The sequence below is a fragment of the Boleophthalmus pectinirostris genome, unplaced genomic scaffold (assembly GCF_026225935.1).
Source record: "Boleophthalmus pectinirostris isolate CB_2022bp ecotype Guang Dong unplaced genomic scaffold, ASM2622593v1 HiC_scaffold_1440, whole genome shotgun sequence".
NCBI classification, from domain to species: Eukaryota; Metazoa; Chordata; class Actinopteri; order Gobiiformes; family Gobiidae; genus Boleophthalmus; species Boleophthalmus pectinirostris.
Genome location: NW_026571056.1, coordinates 1,055 through 25,000, shown reverse-complemented (window position 1 = coordinate 25,000; position 23,946 = coordinate 1,055). Strand labels below are relative to the sequence as shown.

General features: G+C 39.0%; 3 protein-coding genes across 3 annotated transcripts; all 3 read left to right on the top strand.

Moving 5' to 3' along the window:
- The first annotated feature begins 16 nt into the window (after positions 1 to 16).
- Positions 17 to 4,070, top strand: LOC129408045 (alpha-ketoglutarate-dependent dioxygenase alkB homolog 3-like). Its single transcript, XM_055150660.1, has 4 exons — positions 17 to 293; positions 761 to 970; positions 1,163 to 1,261; positions 3,467 to 4,070. Exons 1-4 carry the CDS (start codon positions 291 to 293, stop codon positions 3,593 to 3,595), a joined length of 441 nt encoding a protein of 146 aa, XP_055006635.1. The 5' UTR covers positions 17 to 290; the 3' UTR covers positions 3,596 to 4,070.
- A 5,975-nt stretch (positions 4,071 to 10,045) lies between these two features.
- cunh11orf96 (chromosome unknown C11orf96 homolog) lies at positions 10,046 to 14,710 on the top strand. Its single transcript, XM_020924989.2, has 2 exons — positions 10,046 to 10,471; positions 12,589 to 14,710. Exon 2 carries the CDS (start codon positions 12,618 to 12,620, stop codon positions 13,002 to 13,004), a length of 387 nt encoding a protein of 128 aa, XP_020780648.1. The 5' UTR covers positions 10,046 to 10,471; positions 12,589 to 12,617; the 3' UTR covers positions 13,005 to 14,710.
- Positions 14,711 to 19,041: 4,331 nt separating this feature from the next.
- LOC129408043 (treslin-like) lies at positions 19,042 to 23,659 on the top strand. Its single transcript, XM_055150658.1, has 4 exons — positions 19,042 to 19,491; positions 20,697 to 21,222; positions 22,026 to 22,245; positions 22,554 to 23,659. The coding sequence occupies exons 1-4, from the start codon at positions 19,364 to 19,366 to the stop codon at positions 22,811 to 22,813; spliced, it is 1,134 nt and encodes a 377-aa protein (XP_055006633.1). The 5' UTR covers positions 19,042 to 19,363; the 3' UTR covers positions 22,814 to 23,659.
- Positions 23,660 to 23,946: the final 287 nt, after the last annotated feature.

The following is a 23,946-nucleotide window of genomic DNA, read 5'->3' as shown; positions in this document are numbered from 1 at the left end:
AAAAAAATCCTATTCATAATATATAGCCTGGCTCCAAATTTGCTTCTGTAACCACAAGTATTGCGAGCTTCATTTGAGTGGTGCTGAACACTGTGGGTGACTGTTTGTTTTAATACACTTTATGGTCTGGAGGTATAAGGAACTGTGTGATTGGTCTAACAGGTATTCACACTTTAAACTCCACCCCCCTGCAGCCAGGTGTTTGGAATGAGAAACACCCGTCGATAATCAGGGCAGTCCTGTGTGATGTGACTTCATTTCCAGAACCAGGGGCAGGTCGTCACTGTTGAATGGTCTCCTTTAAAGGGCACATATTGCACTATTTTCTGATCTATTTCCTCATCACAAACATACCTGGAGTTGTGTTTTGTTTCATTCACATGTTTAATACACAAACCCTGTATACATTTAGACTTTGTTCTTCTCTGAAACAGAAAACACTTCACCTTGTGATGTCATGTAGTAACAAGAAGTGGTCCACTAAAAACATTTGGTTAATTTTAGCCCTGGAACTGACCGTCTCTACTGAACAAAAGGGAGCCATTAACTTGAAAACTACCGCGTCATGACCTCACAAGGTGGAACAAAGCATTCTGACACTTTTGGAGACAGACTAATCATAAAGGGTTACATAAATGTGTGAATGAAACAAAATACAACTCCAGGTATGTTTTTGATGAGGTGGCAATATAACATGGCATGACAATTTTGAGTAATATAGGACCTTTAACACTCCTCTCCTACTCCCTCTCCTCCTCAGTGGCCCTCAGAGCTCCTGTCTCTCCGTTCTCTCCTGTTCCAGCGCTTTGGTCTTGCTCTGAACTCTGTCCTATGTAACCTGTACCGCAGCGGCCATGACAGTATTGCCTGGCATAGTGATGATGAGGCGTCGTTAGGAGAGCAGCCCACTATCGCCTCCATCAGTCTAGGAGACACACGCAGCTTTAGTCTGAGAAAAAAGCCTGCTCCAGTAAGAACCAGGACTAAACCAGGACTAAACCAGGATTGAACTGGGTCTGAACCGGGTCTGAAACAGGACTAAAACCGGACTAAAACCGGACTAAAACCGGACTAAAACCGGACTAAAACCGGACTAAAACCGGACTAAAACAGGTCAGTAAAAACACTGAAATATTTTTTTGTGTAAATCATTTTGTTTCAGGAGGAGAATGGAGACTTCACGTACAGTACACACATTAAAGTTCCTCTGAGCCATGGGACTCTGCTCATTATGGAGGGGGCCACTCAGGATGACTGGCAGGTAACAGCCAATCAAGGCACATACTTGTTTAAAACAACCAATCAGAACACACCTTTATTTAAAAGAACCAATCAGAGAGAGAGTAATGCAGATAGAACCAATCACAGTTTACCACCATTTAAAACATTTTGATCAGGTAGTTTTAAAGATGCACCTTGTAACTTTTTTATTGGAGGGTCTGCCACCTGTCTTTTCATGTTACTGCTTTGCCTAGAACGTTCCATAGTAAATGTTTTACTATAGTCAGATAGTTATATCATTATTGAACCCCAGGAACATAAATCACTGTTGCAATACCAGCCCTACCCAGCACCCCAGACATACTGATACTTTGCAGCTGATGTCATCATCATCCCTAGGGATGTGATGCTGACTGTAAGCACTGCTTTATCTGAGGCCTGTTAGACTTTAATCCAAGCTTTGTTTTAACATAATTTGACCAAAACAGGTGGATTTTTTAAAACTTGTAACTAGAACAGGTGAGCTGATTTGTGCTGTTAAACAAGCCTCTCACATATTTTGCTAGCTTGCATTAGCCAACAGTTTGTCGGTTACTCACTGTGCAGTCCTGGCTCCACACGGCTATTGTGCATGTTTTAGTGGTACGGAAAACCGGAGCTCCCAGAGGAAATCTACACAAGGATGGGGAGAACATTCAAACTCCACACAGAAAATCACCTCACAGCCCCAGAATCAAACCCAGAACCTTCTTGCTGTGAGACGAAAGCACTAACCGCTTTGCCACAATGCCACCAAAAATCAAACTTCTAAACAGGACCATAAACACTCATTGATCAAAGACTCCTGAAAATATGCTGTTTTAAGTCTGTTTAAATCCATCTTTAGTATCTTAAAACATTTTTGTTAGTATTTTCTAAGGTGTGCATTGTGTCACCATGGTAACTACAAAACATTCCACCATAAAAAATACATGTAGAACACCCCCAGTGTGATGCCACTGCAAAATATCAATACAGTAATCTTGTTCCCAGTATCAGACATGGGGCTGAAGCAGAGGATCTACTGTACCTCTCAGTGAGAACTAATGAAGCTTTAAATCTGCTGTAAATGTGACTGTCGCTCGTAAAAAGACTCAACAAGACGAATGTTTAAACAGCCCTGTGAGAGAGAGGGGCTGCAAGCTTTTACACTCTATATAAGCCTTGGTTTAGTCCTGGTTTAGACCTGGTTTAGGCCTGATGTAGTTCTAGTTTAGTCCTAGTTTAATCCAAGAATAAACCAGGAGTGAACCAGGACTAGACGTTGTTTAGTCCTGGTTTAATCCTGGTTCAGTCCCTGGTTTATTCCTGTTTCAGTCCTGGTTTAGTTCTGGCAGCTGGCTTTGAACTACCAATCTTTTTAGGTCTGTCCATTTGTGGCGCAGGCTTGGATAGAAAGGCTACATTCCTGAAAGTTGCTGCAGAAATATTTCCTCCTCAGAACATGTTACATAATAATACAGTTTATATCAGTAAAAACACATTTATTTAGTTTGGGTCTTATGATTTGTGACTGAAGGGAAGAACATTTGGAAGACAAATATGTATGAAGGGTTAAGACAGTGTTCAGAGCTATAAGAGCTGTTTTAGTCTTGGTTTACTCTGTGGTTTAGTCCTGATTTGGGTTAGTCCTGGTTTAATCCTGTTTTAGTCTGGTTTAGTCTTGGTTTAGTCCTGATATAGTCGTGGTTCAGTCCCAGTTTAGACCTGTTTTGGATCTGGTATCTACACTAGACTAAATCTGAGAATGGATGTCAGATTAGTCTATTCTTTGGGACTCCAGTACAGGACTCCAAAGTTATTCTGTAGTTACTCTGAATGATAAATAACAGTTACAAAACATATTTGGATTTTATTTGCCATACACTGTTTATGTTTAAAGGAATATATTCTATTTTCAGTCTCTTATCAGATCATATTGGGTATTGGCAGATACCAGAGCCAAGCTATCAACATCAGTATAGATAAAGAAGGCTGGCAGAGGCTCTCTGATTTGTAGCGTATTTATTGATCATGCTATCAACATCAGTATGAGAACAGAATAAGATGGATCTGTGCAACCCCATTATTTTGTATTTGATCTTACTGAAAATTCTTATAACAATAAAATATCAGGATTTTTTTTGTACAATATGATAAAATCTTGAATGTTTTGCCTCAATATTAATGTTTTATTTCACTGTTTTTGTTGATTTGTTTTGTGCAGCACCAAGTGGCCAAAGAGTACCATGATCGAGGGCCTAGAATCAACCTCACATTTAGGACCATCTACCAGGAGCCACAGGGCCTCAGAGCAGGAGCCAAAGTCAGGAATCCAAACCACAACATCCACTAGACGGCACTACATCTCCCCTACAGTCAGAGGGCCTTACACCTGGAACTAAAGTCAGGAATCTAACCCCCAACCTTCATTAGACAGCACAACGGTGAACGTGCCATCAGAGAATATTCTGTCAAAACAAATAGAACCTGGGGATCTGGGATAAGAAGTGTCTTGCTCAAAGACTTAATGCAAGTCAAAAAGGGAATCTTATCCAGAACCTCGATTAGACACCACTACAGACTGCAGCAATCAGAGGGCCTCACACCTGGTGATAAAGTCAAGAATCTAACCCACAACCTTTACTGGACAGCACTACACCAGCCCATAGACTGTTGTCAACGTGCCATCGCAGAATATGTCTAAACAAATTTGGCCTGAAAATCTGGTGTGAGAAGTGTCTTGTTTAAAGACAACAGTGTTAAGCAGGTCAGAAAGGGAACTGACCACTAACTTTCAAAGAATAAAGGATTTATTTTAATGGTGGAAATTTGTGCAAATGTGATGGTTCTTTAAAAAAAACAAAAAAAACTTTTAGTTTGTTTAATTTTGGGGTGGATCCATCCTGAACTTTGTGATTAGGTTTACACGTCCATGGGATATTAACTGCTAACATTTAACATATTTAACCACCATGTTACCTACATTTTTGTATATTTCTGGAGAATTGTCACATGGGAGCATGGGTGATGTAGGCTTGGGGGTGGAGCCTCGTACAGAATCTTATAGCCAGTTGTAAAGCAAGATCAAATAGGCCCCCGGGAGAGCTCACTAAAATGGTCAAACAGGCATGTTTTTGATGAGGGAACATTATAACATGCTAGAAAGTAAAACATTTGTATAATACCTCTTCTTTAAATAAAATATGTAAAAAACAAGTGTATGATACTGAGAGTAGAATAAGGACACAGAGGCCATGTTTAGTCAGTGAGGGCTAAGTGCTAACCACTCTACCACCAGCATGAGCATTTCTCAGAAGATTTTACCGTTTAATAAGTTTCAGATTTACAGAGACAGTTACAGAGACATGAGCTGGACCCCTGCAGTTGTCCTAAAGGTCACAGTAAGTAAAGGAAATTAACATTTTAGAGAGAGAAAAGAGGGGTGAGGAGAGGGAACAGAAAGAGAGGAGAGAAAGAAATAGAAAGAGGGGGATAAAGAGGGGAGAGAGAAGGAAAGGAGAGTGGAGCAGGTAGAGGTGAAGTGATGATTACAGAGGGAAGGAGTGGATAGAGGGAAAAATGGAGAGGGTGAAAAGTATGAGAAAGGGGTGGTAGGAAAGAAGGGATGGGGCACAGAAAGAGAGCGGAAAGATAGAAAAAGAATGAAGGAGAAAGGGTGGGATGAGGGAGAAAGGGCTGGGGATGGAGAGAGGAGAAGAGATGAGAGAGGGGGGTTAGGAAAAAGGGATATATAGTTCAACAGAACAAGGGAGAGAGAGATAGCTGAGAAAGGAGGAGGGAGAGTTGTGTAAGTGTCCTTTTCTCACAAACATAAATCTGACCAATGTCCACATTTAAAGATCCAACATGGCCGCCGTGTCCAACTCAACATCTCAAAGGTCGAGGGTTCAGACCAGACCCAGACACTTTGGACTGTATTGCATTTAGGGTTGATACTCAAATTTCAAACTCGATTATGATACTAAGTAATAGACTTCATAGTCAATACCAATTCCGAGACCACGATGATAATAAAAAAAACATTCTTTCTTTAGTCAATAGAACATGATTTTCTACCTTAAATGGTAGTACTTTTATATTATCATGTGGCTTTATATTTGTGTAATCCCTTAGGTAGGTTCCATGGGTGTATACTAGTGTATGTGCTCTTATAATTGTTCTGATACAGCTCAAGATCATTCTACAACTATTCAGGAATGGTTCATTTCTGTTTTGTGTATGTGACTTTTTAGTATTGATACCTGCTCAGTTGAGTAGTTAGTTTAGTTTCAATACTGGTTTTAGTATTGATTAGGATCTGCTTTTTGATACTTTTAACAACCCTTAGTACAGGCCACCAGTGTCCAGATGTGGTCCATTTAATTTCCTGAAACATAAACTTTGGTATTTTGTGGGACACTCCTGACCTTTGACTCTCTGCTGGAACATGTGTTCTCAGCTCCAGGGGGAAAGTAACTAAGTACAAATACTCATAGTACTGTATGCAAATGCAGCTGTTTGCTGTAGCAAAACTTGAATAGTGTTATGATTTGAATGGCGGCGCACACAGACGTAGCGGCCTCTCACTCTCCCAGTCGTTGTCTACGCATGGAATAGAGAGAAACATCATTTTGATTCCTTTATATCTATTACATGTGAAGAAATTGTCAATAAAGCTAACTTTGAACTTTGAACTTTGAATTAGAGATTTTTAAAGAGGTTGTATTATACTTATGAGATATTAACTACTAATCGATAACTTTAGATCACCGTGTTGCCTTTTACCTACCTATTGTTTTGAAAATGCTATTTTCACACAAAAGCTGTTGTGTACAGTTTTGTATCATGCTTTTGGAGAAGTGTTGCGTGAAGGCTTGTTGGTAGAGCATTGCACAGAAGGAGGGTTTTACTAGGGCCCAGGAGAGATCGCTAAAATACTCAAAAAAAATACATGGATGAGATCCAAAACCTCTTCAGGAAGTTCTTTAATAAATTGCAATGTGAGTTTGCTTGTTTGTTTGTATATTTTTTATGTCAGATGCTCTTTCTGTCACAGCTACATTAGAATGACTGGAGTGGGGACTGGAAAATAGAAAGCAGTGGGGACTTTGAACTGTCTCCCCTCTGGTTTGTGGGCAAGTGCTTAACCTTCTGACAGTAACAGTAACAGCAGCTGACTTATTGACTTTAAGTTCTTATAACCCTGATGTTCTAGTCATTTCCCCTCAGCTCTGTTTATGTTCCATGTAAACAAGGTTACTGCGTGAGCGTTTGTGTGTGTGTGTATTTTGAGCAGTAGTGGAATGCAATGAAGTAAAAGTAGATTTTACAGTTGATACTTAGTTTTACTTCACTACTACTAATTGTTTTAGCATAAATCTTTATTGGCATCTCTACATTTGACATTTTATTAGATCTCAAAAACTGTGCAAAATACTTTTACTTTTTACTCTTTAAATTAATTTTAAATACTACTTTAATACTACTTTTGATTTTGATTTTTGCCCCTATATCTGTACTTTTACTTTTCACTTTTATACACAATTTAGTATTTCTTCTTTCTTTTCTTCTTTTTCTTTTTTCTTTTCTTTCTTTGGGTAAATAAAAATCTGTAACTGAGTAAGTTTAATACAGATAGCTTTACTACCATTGCTGAAGAATCTGAATCAGATTTTTAACCCAAATTTCAAATCTAAGTCCCACACTGTTTTTACTAAATGTTTGAGTCACTGTTGTTGATGTGACACTGGAGAGAAAGAAAACATAAGCACAGACCGCTCGAATGTGGCCACAGGAAACATGACCCCTGACTCCATCATGACCTTTGACCTCTCTGAAGGTCACGAGGATCAGGGAGTGATGTCACCAAAATTGTGATTGCACAGGTCTGAGGAAGAGCTTTAATAGCATCACAAAATCTACAGCGACGTGAACTGATACACGTAGGATTCAGCAGCATCGCATAATCATTTTGTCACAAAAAAAAATAAAAATCTGCTGCTTGCTAGTGTGATGTGGAGCTATCCATAGGAGGGGCCCACAGCATGCGGCTCATTGTTGTGATAACGGTTAAGGCAATATCAGCTCCTATTGACCGCTGCTGTTTTCTGGCACAGGAGTCGGCGGACTTGTTTCTTTTATTGTGTCTTTAAGATGAATATTGCAATATTTAAATGTGCATATTATAACATAATGATCCAAAGGTGTCATAGATTATAATTATATATCAGACACAAGCATAGTAGGTCTGGTGATGTTGTGAATGTTTATCTGAAAGAGTTACACTTATTTTCAAACAACTGTTGAGTAGATATTAATTTTTTGTTCTTGTTTTGCTGTTTGAAACAAACTTAACAAAGACCAGATCATGGTCAGGACCTGGCTAGACCCTCCTGAGTGTGTAGAGTGTATTTCGTAACCGTCTCATGCAGACTGCTGTGTTGGACATATTGGTTGATCCAGTTGTTATTTTGAGCTGTTTACTCAAGCTCTGAGCTCAATGTTATTCCTGCTTCATTCAACATCAGGTCAAATTTCAGAATCCACACACCAGTTTAGAGTGCAGGCTAACAGAGAGAGGGAGGGAATAGAGGGAAGGGGAGAGAAGGAGGGTAACAGAGAGAGGGAGGGAAAGGAGGGTGGAGAGGGAGAGAAAGACAGTGTGATGACCCCCACAGTATACTTTACACAGTATATTTCTAATACATAGAGAATGTATTAACTCCATGAGCTCAGAGAGAGGTCCAGATATAAACCAGAGTCTGAAGTCATGAGCTCTTCTCTCAAGACCACCTCAATTCAGATTTTGATTTGATAAGGGTTATTTGACAGTTTAGGTAAAAAATAAAATAAAATTTACTGACTGACTGACAGAAACTAAAAACACACACACACACACAAGGATGATACCTAAACCTTGAGTCAAGATGTACAAATGTTATGATAGACTGATAAAACAAACTAGGCTCAAAGCTCCAAACAGGATCCAAATTTTTCATAAAAGTGAGCATGAGCAAAGTCACTGTCACGCCAGCATTTTCAGAGGAACACCAGCACTCCTGTGTCAAAGCAAAGGAACAGTCTGGAGAAGTGTTTTTTTAATTTTATTTATTTTATTTTATTTCCATGATTACATTGTAGATTCTCACTGAAGGCATCAAAACTATGAAAGACACATGCGGAATGTATAAACAAATAATAAATTCAGAGTAACTTCTTTTAGAATTTTAAAAATAGCCTTTACCCTGTGCTTTGACCATTGCTTTCCATCCTTGGAATTTCATGACCCTGACAGGGCACAGCTGAAGTGAAAACCATTTCAGGAGACTTCATCAGCTCACTGAGACAAGGGCAAGGTTTTGCAGCTCCGTCCACAAAGCAAAGGGTTGCTACTTCGAGAAAAACACAAAAACACTGAATGAGACGTTAGTCCAAACTGTTGACTTTGAGAAAAAAAACAAAAACACTGAATGAGATGTTAGTCCAAACTACAAGCTTGAGTCTGTGGAGAGTGAACGCCTCAAGAACACTGCTTCATTATTTTACACACAACACATTCTCATGTTCTCATGGACTGATTATACTGTCTATACTGTGTTATAATGTATAATGTCAATGTGGTGTGTTCAGGGGACAGGGACAGAGGGAGAAAACACTGAAATATACACACAACAGATTCACATGCACTGATTGTGTATTGCCAATGTGGTGTGTTCAAGACCAGGGAGAGAGTGGGAAAACATAACAGTATTTAGTAGACCAGTGATTCCCAGCCTTTTCAGTCATGACCCCCCATAATAAGATCATGATCAAGATTTATCTATTTCACTCTGTGGAAATGTTCAGTGTTGCATGTTAAATAGAAATATGCAATCAAAACTCTATTGCAAATAGACCTTTGACCTTTAAGTAGAATATTTAAATATATTTTGAATAAAATTCATATACAAAATGGAGTAAAAAATTACTACTCAGATAAGGACATGCTGTTATGTCCTTTGGCAAGACACTTCACCCACATTGCCTTGTATGAATGTGGTATGAGTGTGTGTGTGTGTGTGTGTGCGTGCGTGTGCGTGCGTGTGTGAGTGTGTGAGTGTGTGAGTGTGTGAGTGATGGTGGTGGGAGGGGCTGATGGGGCAGACTGGCAGAGGACAGCTGTGACTACAGAAGTAACTTAGCACACAGAGAGTGAATTAATTAACTTCACTTTATTAGGCCCAGTACCAGATTTTTCCTTTATATTTGAGCAAAATGTGTCTTGCCCATAGACTGTATAAAGAAGTGGACTAAGTGACTGTTACGTCACCTTTAGTGTTCAGCTCCAATCAAATGAAGCTCGCGATGCTAGTGGTTAGAGGAGAGAATTTGGAGCCAGGCACGATATTACTGTCTGAGAATCAAGAAGTGCTATGTTAACATGCTAATTGTTTTTAGCTTTACCGTAACTCCTCTCTGGTCTCAGAGTAGTGAAAAGCGCTTAGAAACTCATCATTGTGAATGATGCTCAGAATGCATAAGGCAAATGAGGAAAAACTTTGGAACACCGCAAACTGTGACATAAAATTAGCTGTTTTTCCGCATTTTTAACACAGTGAAAATCAGGTACAGTGACTTTAAAATCACATTATTTTAACTTAAAAAATAAACTTACTGATGAGAAATATTAGTGCACTATGGCGAATGTCACTTCCAGTAAAATCTGATCTGGAGTCAGTATACTCAGAGACATGATCTGATTGGACCAGAGCGGCAGAGTGGGCGGTGCATGAGAGGCGCTACTGATATATATATATTAAAAAAAAACAGACAGAGGAGAGAGTGCAGAGTTTGACTGGAGTTTAGACCAAGCCTTAAATATAACTCCAAAAATAAGTGTAGTGAGACCAGAGACCAAATTTCACAGCTCTGCAAGTCAATTCAGGGACATTATAAAGCTATTTTCAGAGTTAAACATCTTTGAAAATATCATGCAAAACTAAAGGACTTTAATTTTCAACAGCCTAAAACTTTGTAAATCCTGAACTTTGGAATTTGAAGAGCGTGGCTTTGTTTTTTAAGAATTATTTTAAAAAGACATTTTAGTTTTACACTTTGAAGTATTTTCAAAGAGTTGTCTTGTTTTTTTTTCTGGGACCTGTCTGGGGATTCTGACGTTTTGGGACAAACATTGAACTTTTCCCAGAGTTTTGACTGAAGGCTTCACTGTAAACAGGACGTCACGAGAAAGGTGAGAGTCTGGGTTAATAAGGTTTATGTTCTGGCCAATGAGGATCTTAGACTTTTTAATATTAATTTAATAAAATGTAATATTTTTATCATTAATATTTTATTCTTTATTGTATTTTTTATTCTATTTTATTTATTTGACTTGTGTTTTAAAATCATTAAATTAAAACTTAAGTCCTTTTCATACAAAACAGATTTTTTTTTTTTTTTTTTTGTAATTGATTTCCTACACAATTAGAAAACAAGTAATTCTACAGTTGCATGTAGCCCTTACCCGATGTGGCGAAGGGAGAAGTGCATTGCCCAATGACACAACAGCACATTTATCATAATATATGAACTCTCAATTGTAATTTGTAACAGATCTCCTTTAAGTGCCTTTAGTCCATTTGTTTACACAAAGACGGTGGAAAAGCCATCCAGCTGTTTACACATCTGCATTAGCCTGACGTCAACAGAAGAGAGAGAGAGAGAGAGAGAGAGAGAGAGAGGTGGGAGGAGGGATGGACTCTGAACACAAGCTTCTGTGTGTCTCTGAGCAGTGTCCCCATAGAAACACAGGGTCATTCAGTTCTCAAAGAGGACATTTACATTACACAAAATTGACTCTTGTGAGCTTTAAGCCATGTTAGAATGTTGTTACCTCCTAAAAAACATACCTGGCGCTGTGTTTTGTTTCATTCACAGTAGTCCTTTATTAATCCTTTGTACATCTCCAAAGCTCAAAATGCTCTGTTCCACCTTGTGATGTCATGACGTGGTAGTTATCAAGTTAACAGCTCCTTTTACCTGTTGTTCCGGGACAGATTGGCAGTTCCAGGGCTGCAACTGGTTTATTTTAATAGATCCATGGTTTAACCCCGAGACACTGATAGCTGTTAGCTAATGCTAACTAACTGATGACTGTAACAGCACAAATCAGCTCACACGCTGGTTCTATTGTCAGTTTTTTATGGTCAAATTGTGTTAAAATAAAGTCTAACTTGAGTAACAGAGCTGCAGACAGAGCAGTGCAATCAGGTAGCTTCACACTTCTAGGGAATGCTGAAGATGTCAGATGCAAAGTATCAATTCCAATTTGTTGCTTTCGTTATGGTGGTTGGAAACAGAAATGAACATTGCAGTACTTAGGGGTTTCAGATTCCTGCTGCCATTTTGAGGACTTTCAACCATACAAAAGATAGAATATTTTGTTTTGAAATGTTAATTGATATGGCAGCAGTAGAGCTCTCACATGGATCAGTTTACTGCAATAACATGAGAGTGAACAGGAGTTCACAGGGGAGCAGTGGCTGTGATGTAGTGCTTTTAGAGAAGACTTATCTATCCCTGTAAATGTGTCCTCTGCATTTGACCCATCCGCCAATGTCTCAGAGTTAAATCTGCATTTGACCGATTCTTTCAGTGTCTCTCCATTAAGAGCCCCCCAACTTTTCCACACTTAAAAAGTATTTGGCCTTCCAAGTTCTACTAGGTCTAAAATAGGACTACACAAAACATAGGACTACACAAGTCAATACAGGTTCTAAAGAAGGGCAGAATGTGAAATAAACTGAGCAAATATTTTAACTGTAGCTGCAACTGAGGAATCAATGAATTAATAAGCTAGATCAGTGGTTCTCAAACTTTTCACAGTAATTTCTAAGAAAATGTTTGAATTTTCAAGTCCCAGCAGATTATAACCAGGTCTCAAATAGGACTACTTCAGGGCTAAACTGGTGGTGTAGCAATTGTTGAACACAATTACTACACTAATTCTTCACAAAGACTAATCCAAAATAGGACAAAATTACATTAAATTTATTCTAAATTCAGCAAATATTTGAACAGCAAAGGAATCCACATATCACTAGTACATGTACCACAGTGTGAATATCTAGCTCTGAGCTAGATATTACTGTAATGTCTCTGTCATATTGGTCTGCTTAGTTCTAACCCCCTCTCTCCTATTTTTACTCTTCTCTCCTCTATCTCATCCTCTCTCTCCTCCTCTCTTTCTCCTCTCTCTCATCCCCTTTCCTCATCTATCCTCCTCTCTCTCTCTCTCTCTCTCTCTCTCTCTCTCTCTCTCTCTCTCCTTTGTCTCTTCTCTCTCTTCTCTCTTCCTCTTTCCTCCAGATTCGCTTTCTCTCCTGTACCTGTCCAACATGGCCGCTGCCGGAGCTCACCTGATGTTGGAGGAGTTCCCACAGCAACTGCCTGTGCCCAAAGCGCCCCCTAGAGGAAAGAGCCGGGCACGGCGTCCTCGTGAAGCACGATTTAAGACTCAGCCCGTGACCTTCGCTGAGATCGCAGAGGTCGAAGAGGAGGGTGCCAACGCCATAGACGAAGAACGTGCCAAAAGATCTTTCCTTCAGAGTCTGGAGAATCTGCGGAAGAGCACGCAGAACCTGTACTACTGCCACACTCAAGGAAGCCACGGGCATGCCCCTGCAGGTCACGTGCACGCTCCCGGACACGTGCACTGCTCTGTCCAGCACCGAGGGACACAAACCTGTAACATGGACTCCAGTGACTCCGACTCAACGCAGTGAAGAGGAGATGATGAGGGTCATGAACATGAACATGAACTGAAGCTGCCTATCGCCATTGGGCCTTTTGTAGTTTTGGAGAACGTTTAGCCAGAAGTGGGAAGTGATGCAAAGACTTTCTATGCAAAGTTTGTAAATAATGATTCAAGTCTTAGGTTTGATTGACGGATTGCGTGGAGGCTTTCTTAGGAGTTTGCATGTTGTCTCTGGTTTCCTCTGGTTTGCCCTTGTCAACCTAAAACCAGACCATGACTCAGATCTGGAGAAGGGTCCAGCTACACTGCCAGTCAAAAGTTTGTACACACTTGAAGACATCAAAACTAAACTAAACAAAAAATAAACTCAAAATAATAATAGCCGCCTTTTGCGTTTATCACTGATTTTGACGCAGATGAGGCACATATCAGGAGACTTAATCATGAAGCTCATTAAGAGAAGGCCAAGGGTTTGCAGCAGTGTCGACAAAGCAAAGGGTGGATATTCTGAAGATTTCAATATAAAATATAAAAAATATTGAGTTGAGTTATTGAGTAATTTCATGTTTTATTTTTTGTTACATAATTAGATAAATACTGCTTTATATATTTGATGTCTTCGTATCTGAAAAGTAGAAAGTAGTAAGAAAAAAACAACACTTAATGAAAGGGTGTGTCCAAACTTTTGACTGGTCATATAGGCAGTCCTGAACTCAGATCTGGTCCACTGCTCCTGAGATTTAACCCAGAGACATTCACTATATCCACATGCACGCCAGGAAAACCACATAACCTGCCTCGTCCAATTTAACCCAGTTTTCAAAATGTTGAAAAACTATGCCTGCTAAAAGTGCAGTTACATGTATAATAGTCTTTTTTATTTGCCATTATAGCTGCAAAGTTTTTTTGTGAATGCTAAATTACAAGACGTGCCTGAACGCCTTGCAGTTCTCGTAAACTAGGGTTGTCAAAAGTATCATAAATAAAGATAAAAATAAAGATACTAATCGATGCTAAAACAATCAATCAATCAAACTCATTCGAGCAGGTATCGATACTAAAAAGTCACGGTCACGGAAATGAACCTCTCCTAAGTAGCTCTAAAATGATCTCGAGCTGTATCAGAACAAGCATGATCACATGGACCATCATGGAATCTACCTGGATGATTGAGTAATTACTCAGATATATAAGGCCACATGGTAATATAAAACAAAGTACTACACTTATTGTTGAAAATCACATTCTATTGTCTAAAGAAAGAGTTATTTTTATTACTATTGTGCTATTGGAATCAGTCTTGAGTCTATTCCTTAGTATTAAAATCAAGTTTTAAATTTTAGTATCGTGGTACCAATACTCTAGACTGGGACAAGCACTTGGAGTTCTCTGTGCATGTAAAAATAGTGACTGAAATATGGTTCAGATGTGGAGGACTTTCTTTCCTGTAGCTTCTAGGTTTGAATTGACTCGTCTAACAGTTAAGACCAAATAATTCTATACAGAGCAACCTTGTTCCTCGTTACACTGTAATTTTAAAAGTGGATGAATTGTCCAAAAAGCAGGTTACAAGGACAGTCTCTTACTGAAGATTAGATTATTTAGACTTTAGTCCCAGATGAGTCTCTGACAGAAACAGCATCTCTGCTGGACATTTCCACCTTGTACAAACATATTTTATACACATATATATCTATATATCTATATCTATATCTATATCTATATCTATATATCTATCTATCTATATATATATATATATATATATATATATATATATATATATATATATATATATATATATAAACACTGTGATCACTTTAACATTTCACCTTTTATTTTGAGCTTTAAATAAATGTTTATAATATTCACCAGACTGTTTTTATAGTATTCATTATTTGATTTTATCCTACTGTTTTTATTATCTCTTTAAAGGCACTGTACCTGATTTTTACAGTCTTAAACATGTGAAAAACAGAACCAGTTAACTTTAAATAGTTTGCAGTGGTCCAAGGGTATTCCTCACTTACCTTATGCATTCAGAGCATCCTATTTGTTTACTGTGATGAGTCTATAAACACTTCTCACATCTCTCAGAGACCAGAGCTTTGCCTGTAACTCTAAAGCTAACAACAACTAGCATGCTAATATGCATTTGATTATTGGAGAATTAAATGCAACAAAGTTGGTACAATTATGAAACATTGCAGAAATATATAGTTTAGTATATGTTTAATGTTTACTTATTTTAATATTTTATTTCCTATCCTGAAGTGTAATTTAAATAGATTTGTCAGATTAGACATGAGGTTATAATTAAAGAGGGGTATTGTGGAAAATCTCTTTTCTGGAGCTTTCTAACATATTATAATATTGTTCCTATCAAAAACATGCCTGAGGTTTTGAATTGTCATCCATGCATGTTTGAGTGATCTAGCAATCTCTCCCAGGCCCTATGGTTAGCTCAGATTCTGTGTAATGCTCAGTCTCAAGCCTACGTTACCCATGCTCCCACACGACAAGTCTCCATAAATACAGGATACAGGATATAAAAGTGTACAATGCAACTTGGCAAACTTGATGCAATGTGCAGTATTAGCAGGATGCATGCAGATTGTTGTTTTGGGTGAATATAGCATTTTCAAAATAATAAAAGGGAACATGGGGATCTAAATATGTAATGTGTTAGCAGTTAAGAATAATAGCCCCTCTTTAATTGCATGCCAAAAATCTAATAAATCTGTTACAACATGAGATTTCTCCACTTTTGTGCAACTTTGGAACAGTCCCAGCCAAAGCCTCTTTAGGTAATACTTTATAAGAGTCTTAAACCCAAAGGAATGTTCAGTTTGTTCGGTTTGTAATCGACACAAGTATTTTTCCATTGTCTTTAATCCATCATGCTTCTGGTTAAAGATTTAATAATTGTACCTTGCATGTATAAGGTGAGTGTAAGGTTTAATGCTTTGCTCTAAGACACTACAGCAGGGGAATTGAATCATCAACCAAACATCAGAAAGTTATAATAGAATCGTAACAGTTACCCTGAACTCACAGAATGGGTTGTTTTGCCGCCACTTTGTACACTCCAGCTCCTCTGTGGACGAAAAAAACATAATTTTATATAACTCAATGTAAGCATGTACAGATATAGACACAAATATTTACGATATTTACAGTCAAATTGAGATGGCTTGATTTGTGGAAGGAGCTGAAAATATGGGGTGGGGTTTAGATCTGCCTTAGTCTGGTTTATTTCTGAGTCCTTGTCCAAGTTTAGTTCTTAGACTTAGACTTAGACAAACTTTATTGATCCACAAGGGAGGTTATTTGGACACAATAGCTCACACATCACAATATAATATAAAAAGAAAGAGGAAAAAAATTTTAATAATAAATTCTAAATAAGTAGCAAAAAATAGTAGCAAGAGACAGGTGTCAAATAAGGCATTATTATAGTTCCTAGTTTAGTCTAATCTGTTTTAGCTCTTTTTACACATACATAGTCTCTGTTAATTTCAAGTAAGTACAACTGCATGCTTTAAATTAAGTTTCTGATTTAGGCTCTGGTTTAGTCTATGTGTGATCCTGGTTGAGAACAGATTTAGTTGCTGAGTTCTAGTTTAGATCTGCTTCAGTTCTAAATTTACTCATAGGTCTAGTCCTGCTTTAAATATAGCCCATGTTTGGTCTGTTTAGTCCTGGTTTAGTTCTGTTTCAGTCCTGTTATTTTTTCCACGTTCAGTCCTGCTATTTAGTCCTGGTTCAGTCCTGGTTAGTCCTGTTTCGGTCCTACTTTAGTCCTTGCTTTTCTTGCTTTTTCTTTTTTTTTTTTTCTCATGGTCTAGATCTGGTTTAGGCGTGGTTTAGTCCTTTTCCAGTCCTGCTTTAGTCCTTGTTGTTCTAATGGACCTGGTTCCATCTGTTTTGTCTGACCTTTTAAGGCAGAAGCTGAAGTGGAATTTTCATGGCTTAAACTCGAGGGAACATGCAGAGACTGAGGAGAGCCGGAAAAGTGCCAGAGGAGAGCCGGAGGAGAGCCAGAGGAGAGACAGAGGAGAGACAGAGGAGAGCCAGAGAGAGAGAGGAGAGACAGAGAGAGAGAGAGACAGAGAGAGAGGAGAGCCAGAGGAGAGCCAGAGGAGAGACAGAGGAGAGACAGAGGAGAGCCAGAGGAGAGACAGAGGAGAGCCAGAGGAGAGACAGAGGAGAGACAGAGGAGAGCCAGAGGAGAGACAGAGGAGAGACAGAGGAGAGACAGAGGAGAGCCAGAGGAGAGACAGAGGAGAGACAGAGGAGAGACAGAGAGAGCCAGAGGAGAGACAGGCAAGAGACGGAGGAGAGACGGAGGAGAGACAGAGGAGAGACAGAAGAGAGCCAGAGGAGAGACAGGCAAGAGACGGAGGAGAGACGGAGGTGAGACGGAGGAGAGACGGAGGAGAGACGGAGGTGAGACGGATGAGAGACAGAGGAGCAGAACCAGAGGAGAGCCAGAGTAGAGCCAAGATCCAGAATCATGATGAGGACAGCACCATGGACTTCCTGGCACTGATTCAATAATATGGCCCTGAGAAAACTCATGTCTCGGTGTTGGAACAATATCAAACTGAAAAATATTACCAGACACTTAAGATACAAGACTGGGTCTATGAGAACAAAATAAGATTTTAACAGAATTTGTAATTATGTGCAATTTTGGCCCTTTTTTTTTTTTTTTTTTTTGCTATCAGATTTTTATTCAAGCGTTGTAATTTGCAGTTAAACATGTTGCTGTTACACACACATGCACACACATACAAAAAAAAAAAAAACATTCAGGTTTATATTCCCTTTACACAAAACAACTGCAAATTTCGTCCATCAAAACACATCAGCAGAAATTGTGTAATACATACTTATACCATACATAAAAATTAACTAAGAGTATACATATTGTGTACATTCTTTGAACATATACTATAATAAAAGGTCTCCAGTTAACAACTACAATACATCCAGATCTCAGTTTGGTCAGTAGATTGGACCAGCAAGAAATGTTTTTGGCTTTTGCTTCATCCATTCAAACAGTAGAAAGCTCTAGTTGAATGATGTCTCTGTAAGATAAAAGACATTCTTTCACAGTCAGAGGTTGAACTGATTTCTAGTGGCATATTACCATTTTTTGGCAGCTGTAAGGTCTGCTAGTAATATACAACGGTCATTAATTGTCAGGTTTAGTTTGGACTTGTGAGTGCAAGGTATGGTTATTCCTATTAATTTAGACATAGTCTATGGTACGTTTTCCCAAAATTGTGCCACCTCAGGGCACTCCCATATCATATGTAGAATTCCTCACAAATTTTATTTGTTTAATTTTATATTTTTGCTGCCATTTTAGCTCTGTTTTCTTTGTGAAGAGTTTTAACTCCCTAACATGTGACCTGTTTTTTTTTTTTTTTTTTCCAAATCCAAATGTAAATGCAGGGGGGAAAATCTCACAAGATAATTTTACTCATGTGTGCAGTTTTATCTTATGAGATCTGGCAGGAGATCTTGTTCCTTCCCTAAAAAATATGCTGGGAGGTTAAACTCATACTTCCATGGTTAAAACATAGATCCATGGGTTAAACTTACTTTTGAATAAATGGCAACTAATGTCATTATAGCAGTGTAGGAAATAGTTACTTAAACTTGTATTAGAAATAAAGGAAACTTGTTACACATTTCCTATATAAGAATTTATAAGAGCAATTTATAAGAGCTAAGTCTAATCTATATCCACGTATTATTTCTTAGTTTTACTCTATGTTTTCTTCGATTTATGGCTATTCTCTTTATTTCGTATTACACTATAGCTGATTATTTTTGAGCTAGAGTTTTTAAAACTTAAACCTCGTCGCCATTTTACTCCTCCTCTGCTGTCATGTTTACAGTCAGCGTCGTTTGAACTGACAGCTCTCTCGGCCAATAGAAGGTTACTATTTAGTTACCAGCCTGCTACTTTCTACCAATCACACTCTTGTTTTGGACTTTTGGAGCCAATCACAGCACAGAGGCGGGACACTGGTCAAGAAGCGCGAAGCATTAAGACAAGAGAAAATGGCGTCTATGGAGAAAGTGTAGTTACGATAGAATTAGTTTATGCAAAAAATAAAGCGATTTCGTTTAATTCTTGTGTCGTCACGGGGTCGAAACGGTTCCGAAATGTGACCTTTTAAAAAAATATGTGCATTTTGATGTGCATAGCTAATCTAAATTGTAGTTTTTCGTGAGTTTAGAGCAGTTCTGTGGCTTACTCTGTGTGGCGGCCTGGTTACTGTACATGTAGCAGCAGGTACCTTAGCTTGCCTCGTTAGTTGTGGGATTTCGCTGCTATCAGATGTAAAACTGGACCTGTCCGTGGATTTAAACATGGCCCTGCATAACCTGGTGTTTGTGATCGACGTGGACTATGGGGAGCAGACCAAAGAGGAGCTTAGCCATAGGAATGGCATTTTAAAGAGAGGAATGCTACAGATACTACTGCATCTGGGATACAGGTAACACCACGAGACGCAGAAGTAATCAAAAGGCTGTGAAATCTGTTGTCTAATGTCTAGTATTTGTCTAAGTTGCATGTGAAATAGGCGTTGTTTCGTTGTTTTTTTTTAAATCATAGACTTGTTTAATAGGATGTATTTTTGTCTGTTTCAAATTCAAAGGGACTCATCTGAGCATACATGCAGCCCCTATTTTTTGAAAACCTTGATTAACTATTAGATAATGCTGAGAAAAAGAAACGTAAAACCAGAGTCATCTTAATTCCATGTTTTTGATTGACATTCGTTCATTAACTGGAATATATATTCATCTATTTAGTTAGTATAATCACGTTCTTACTGCTTATTGTTTTCTCTCAGCCTCTTGAAAAGTGGGCTGTCATTTCTGACAAATACTTAATATACTTTAACATGTATTTGCCATGCATATCAGACATTCTTGTATTGTTAAAGCCACAGTATGTAACTGTTAAGCCAAAAAATTTACAAGAAAAAAGGCGTGTTTTTTCTATTTTTGCATGCGTCTTTACTGCGAGCAGGATTGCATCTCCACAAACCTGACTCTTATTTAGCCTTTAGGATGGCCTCATCCTGCTTGTTTCCTTGGAAATGTTGTTCTTTATGCTATAATCTTCCACAGTATGGTATGGCATAAAACATATTTATCTCCATGGAGAATGTTTTGAAGTATGACTCTATTTCCATGGAGTCATGCAGGTGATGTGCCACTTCTAGACTTACATACTGTACCTTTAAGAAAACTTACTGGAAAGGCTGTTTTTTTAGGAATTCTAAAGGGCCCCAATACTGAAATATTTACTGGATTGGGTATTGATTCCGTCAGTTCAGCCAATATCCTGGTTGGGCCTTTAATAAGTCGATTTAAAAGACAAAGGTATTCAGTAGTTATTTGAAAAATGATTAACAGTTACATAATAATTGGATGTCTTTTGTAATAAGTTAATTGTGTTTTAAGGCAATAAGTCCTATTTTCCCACACTGGTATCGGTTAGTATCTAAGTAGTTTTTAAAGTCTGAGTATTGATATCGGTATTGGAACTCTAGAAATCGGTGGGGAATTCAATAAAGCACTCTTTGCCAGTGTGATTTGTCTGTCCAGGGCCTTGTGAGTTGTTGATTTATACCTGAACTTGCCTTTTATTGACTATAAATTCCTTCTTGATCAATAATCCATATTTTTGCAGATATGGGTTTGACAAAGTGCGCTGGGGCTATAAGTTCTTCGGCTCCCTGTCCAGTCGCAGCTCAGGTCTCATCTCAAGATGTTCAGACTTTAAGGAGCTGCGACACAAAGCATTCGAGGACTTTGAGATGGAGTTTGATTCAAAGTTCGAACTCCCATGTCAGAGAAAAGCACTGAACAGCCCAGCGACATGTGTCCAAAATGCTGTGAAAGAAACTCTGCTAGACTTCCAATGGGACCGGCCTGACATCACCTCCCCCACCAAGCCCAGCCTCAGATCCAGGCGGGCGGGTAGCGGCAACAGCAGCTCAACCTTTCACCTGGAGGATGGGTCTGGAGATGGGAGGAACCTGCTGTTTGTGGTGTCCGAGTGCCCGCGCTCCTGGGCTCAGATGGAACAGTACCTGTCTTTGGCAGCAGGGGGCACAGTAGATGTGTGTGAGAAGGTGATGTCTCGGGGTTTGCAGGAGATGATCGGGCAGAGACGGGTCACACTGCATTGGTTGGACACAACCGCACATAAACAGGTGAGAGCTCAGAGAGGATGGGGGAGGAATCACCACGATTAAGTAGTAATGACAATTTGTATTAGTTTAGCAGTTCATATTGCACTCTCCTTTCACATTAATTATGAAGTGAAATATTGGTGCTGAAATTATAGATGGTACATAATGTTACATGACACAATAACAATAAAACAGCTCTTAAACCCTTTATAAATGAAAACACAGCCACCTATTGCACACAACTTCGTAGCCTTATAGCTCTACCCTGCTGGCACTGCGTTGTGTTAAATCAACAGTGAATGCTTGACTCTGATTGCATGTTTCCTAATTCTCCTGCTGTTCTTGAATTTTCCATAGCATTGATATTTTGATAAACAATAAGTAAAATAAAATAAACACTTTAATTTCTCCATTGTGAGACAAATTTAGGTTCTTATCTTGTATAACAGGAACTGCAATCAGTAAATGGCAGAATTAAACTCTTTAGTAGTTAGTTTGTGTACTGAGTCATTTAATCAACTCTCTACTGCTGAAATCTAATTATAGAACAGAAAAATAACAGAAAGTTACCCACTAGTGGTACAAAACTTATAATATATATATATTTTTTATTGAATGATAAGTCCTTGACAGGCCCAGCTGGGTGGGTTCAAAATACAACCCACCTATGAATTTAATCTATTTTTTATTATAAAAAAAGTTTCCATTATAATAAGAACTCTAAACATATATGCACAATGACATAGCGAGTGTATTACTTATCATGTTTCATATGCATGGAATCCACTGTTCCTTTTCTGTGCACTCCTATTTTTTCTCTTCAGGTTTTGACTTGTGTTGATCACAATGGAGCAGATAGACTCACCCAGCTCCTGACTCCTCTAGGGGGCAGACTCCTCCCTCTCTCTTCCCTGTTGGATCTCATAGACTCTGGCTCTGTCATCAGCTCCTGGTTCTCTTCTGTTTGGGGGTCATTGCTCTGCTCTGAACCCAGCTATAGGCTCTGCTTTCCCCTCACACAAGCTGCAGTCACTTGGGAAAAAGGTCAGTACCAGTCTGGGCTGAAACGTAGGGTAGATACTTACTTTACACAGTCTGCAGATTTGAAAAGGTATAGTTTTAGCAACTATCAGTTTTAGTCTATTCTTTGCTTAAAAAGTTGCATACTATGATTTTACATTTATTGACATTTATTTTATTTTATTTTACATAACATATGACATTACATACAAAACACTGAGATGATGAATACATTTAAGCCTGAAACCTTTTGATAAACATCACAGAGGTGCATTTTAATATCTCATTCAAGCTTCATGTTTTTTTCTGTACATTAATTTGATGTCCTCCAGAACTTGCAGTGGAACAGTGCAGCCTGCTGGTGGAGCCCATGAGCAGCTCTCAGAGACCTCTCTCTTCTTCTGCTGAGGTCCGACTCAAGGCAGTGATCCGGGATCTGAATCCAGACCAGACCCAAGACCTGTTTATGTCCAGGTCTGAGGTCTATGTGGTCCACAGTCCGGGACAGGATTGGTTCAGAGAGATTCTAAAGGAACTAAAGGAGAGAAGCTACAAAATGGTTAGATACAAAACAGTCCAGATCTTAAAGTAGATCTGTTCTGTAAAATTGACTTTTCAGAGCTTTTAACCAGGTATAGTATACCCCAATTGTGAAGTATGCATTTCCCTCTCCAACTTTATTTCCTTAACCAGTGCCACATGTAATATTCAGCAGTGTCACATAGTCATTTTGGTATAAATGAAAAAAAAAAAATCTTCTAGTCCCTAGTGTGATGTGCAGGTATCCACAGAAGTGTCTGACAGCATGTGGCACTTTGCTGTGATGACGCTTATGGCAAGGTCAGCTCCCATTGGGCACCGTGTTTTTCCAACCAACCTATAAGGCAAAGGACTTGTTTCTATTACAGGTTACTTTAGATCAGTATTATGATTTTAATTGTTCAGATTGTAACATAATGATCCACAGGCATCATAGATTATAACTACCGTATTTTCCGCACTGTATGGCGTGCATTAAAGCCTTTAATTTCATCCAAAAACTACTGCTCGCCATATATATGAATTTATTTCAGTGTCTTAGTACAATTTACTCCATGCGGGGCGGCAACCCCTATTCCGACATACCATCACTCCAACAGACCCCCACTCCGACATACCGTCATTCCGACAATCGTCCACCCCGGCATGTCCCCATTCCGACACTTTTTGATGCCCCCATTCCGACACTTTGATGCCACCATTCCGACACTGATGAACCAGGACTACTCCAGGACTAATCTTGGATGAGAGAGCGAAAGCGAGAGAGAACCGCGATCCCGTATAGCAGGGTATTTGGCGTGATCTGCGACATTAGAGTACGCAGAGCTTTACACACGCTGCTCTGACCACCCTGCAGGTGAGAGCGCGGTGGAGATGCCAGGTTAACGTGTGCGTAAAAGTCCCCATCTTTAAGTACGTGCATGAGGAGAAGCAGCGCTGCAGCCACCTCTTTATAAACTTTTATGAGTTTATAAGGGACCCACGCATTTCTGGGTCCCTGTGTAAGGCGCTCTGTCCTCCATGACCAGGTAAAATTCCAATCTTTTAGTCCTTATTCATGAAAATATCCAAATTCCTAAATCCATTGATCTTTTTAGTCCCTCTATCTGACTGCGAGCCCGGCACCGCTTCACAGCGCATTCTCCTGTCTTTGGCGACAGGTAATGAATGTCTACTGCTCCTGTC

Excerpts from the sequence above, each read along its gene's own strand:
- cunh11orf96 (XM_020924989.2), top strand. The coding sequence starts at position 12,618 with ATGGCCGCTGCCGGAGCTCACCTGATGTTGGAGGAGTTCCCACAGCAA.
- LOC129408045 (XM_055150660.1), top strand. Across the intron at positions 971-1,162 it reads TGAGAAAAAAGCCTGCTCCA|GAGGAGAATGGAGACTTCAC; the intron begins GTAAGAACCAGG and ends ATTTTGTTTCAG. Across the intron at positions 1,262-3,466 it reads CCACTCAGGATGACTGGCAG|CACCAAGTGGCCAAAGAGTA; the intron begins GTAACAGCCAAT and ends TGTTTTGTGCAG.
- LOC129408043 (XM_055150658.1), top strand. The coding sequence starts at position 19,364 with ATGGCCCTGCATAACCTGGTGTTTGTGATCGACGTGGACTATGGGGAG. Across the intron at positions 21,223-22,025 it reads ACACAACCGCACATAAACAG|GTTTTGACTTGTGTTGATCA; the intron begins GTGAGAGCTCAG and ends TTTTCTCTTCAG. Across the intron at positions 22,246-22,553 it reads TGCAGTCACTTGGGAAAAAG|AACTTGCAGTGGAACAGTGC; the intron begins GTCAGTACCAGT and ends GATGTCCTCCAG.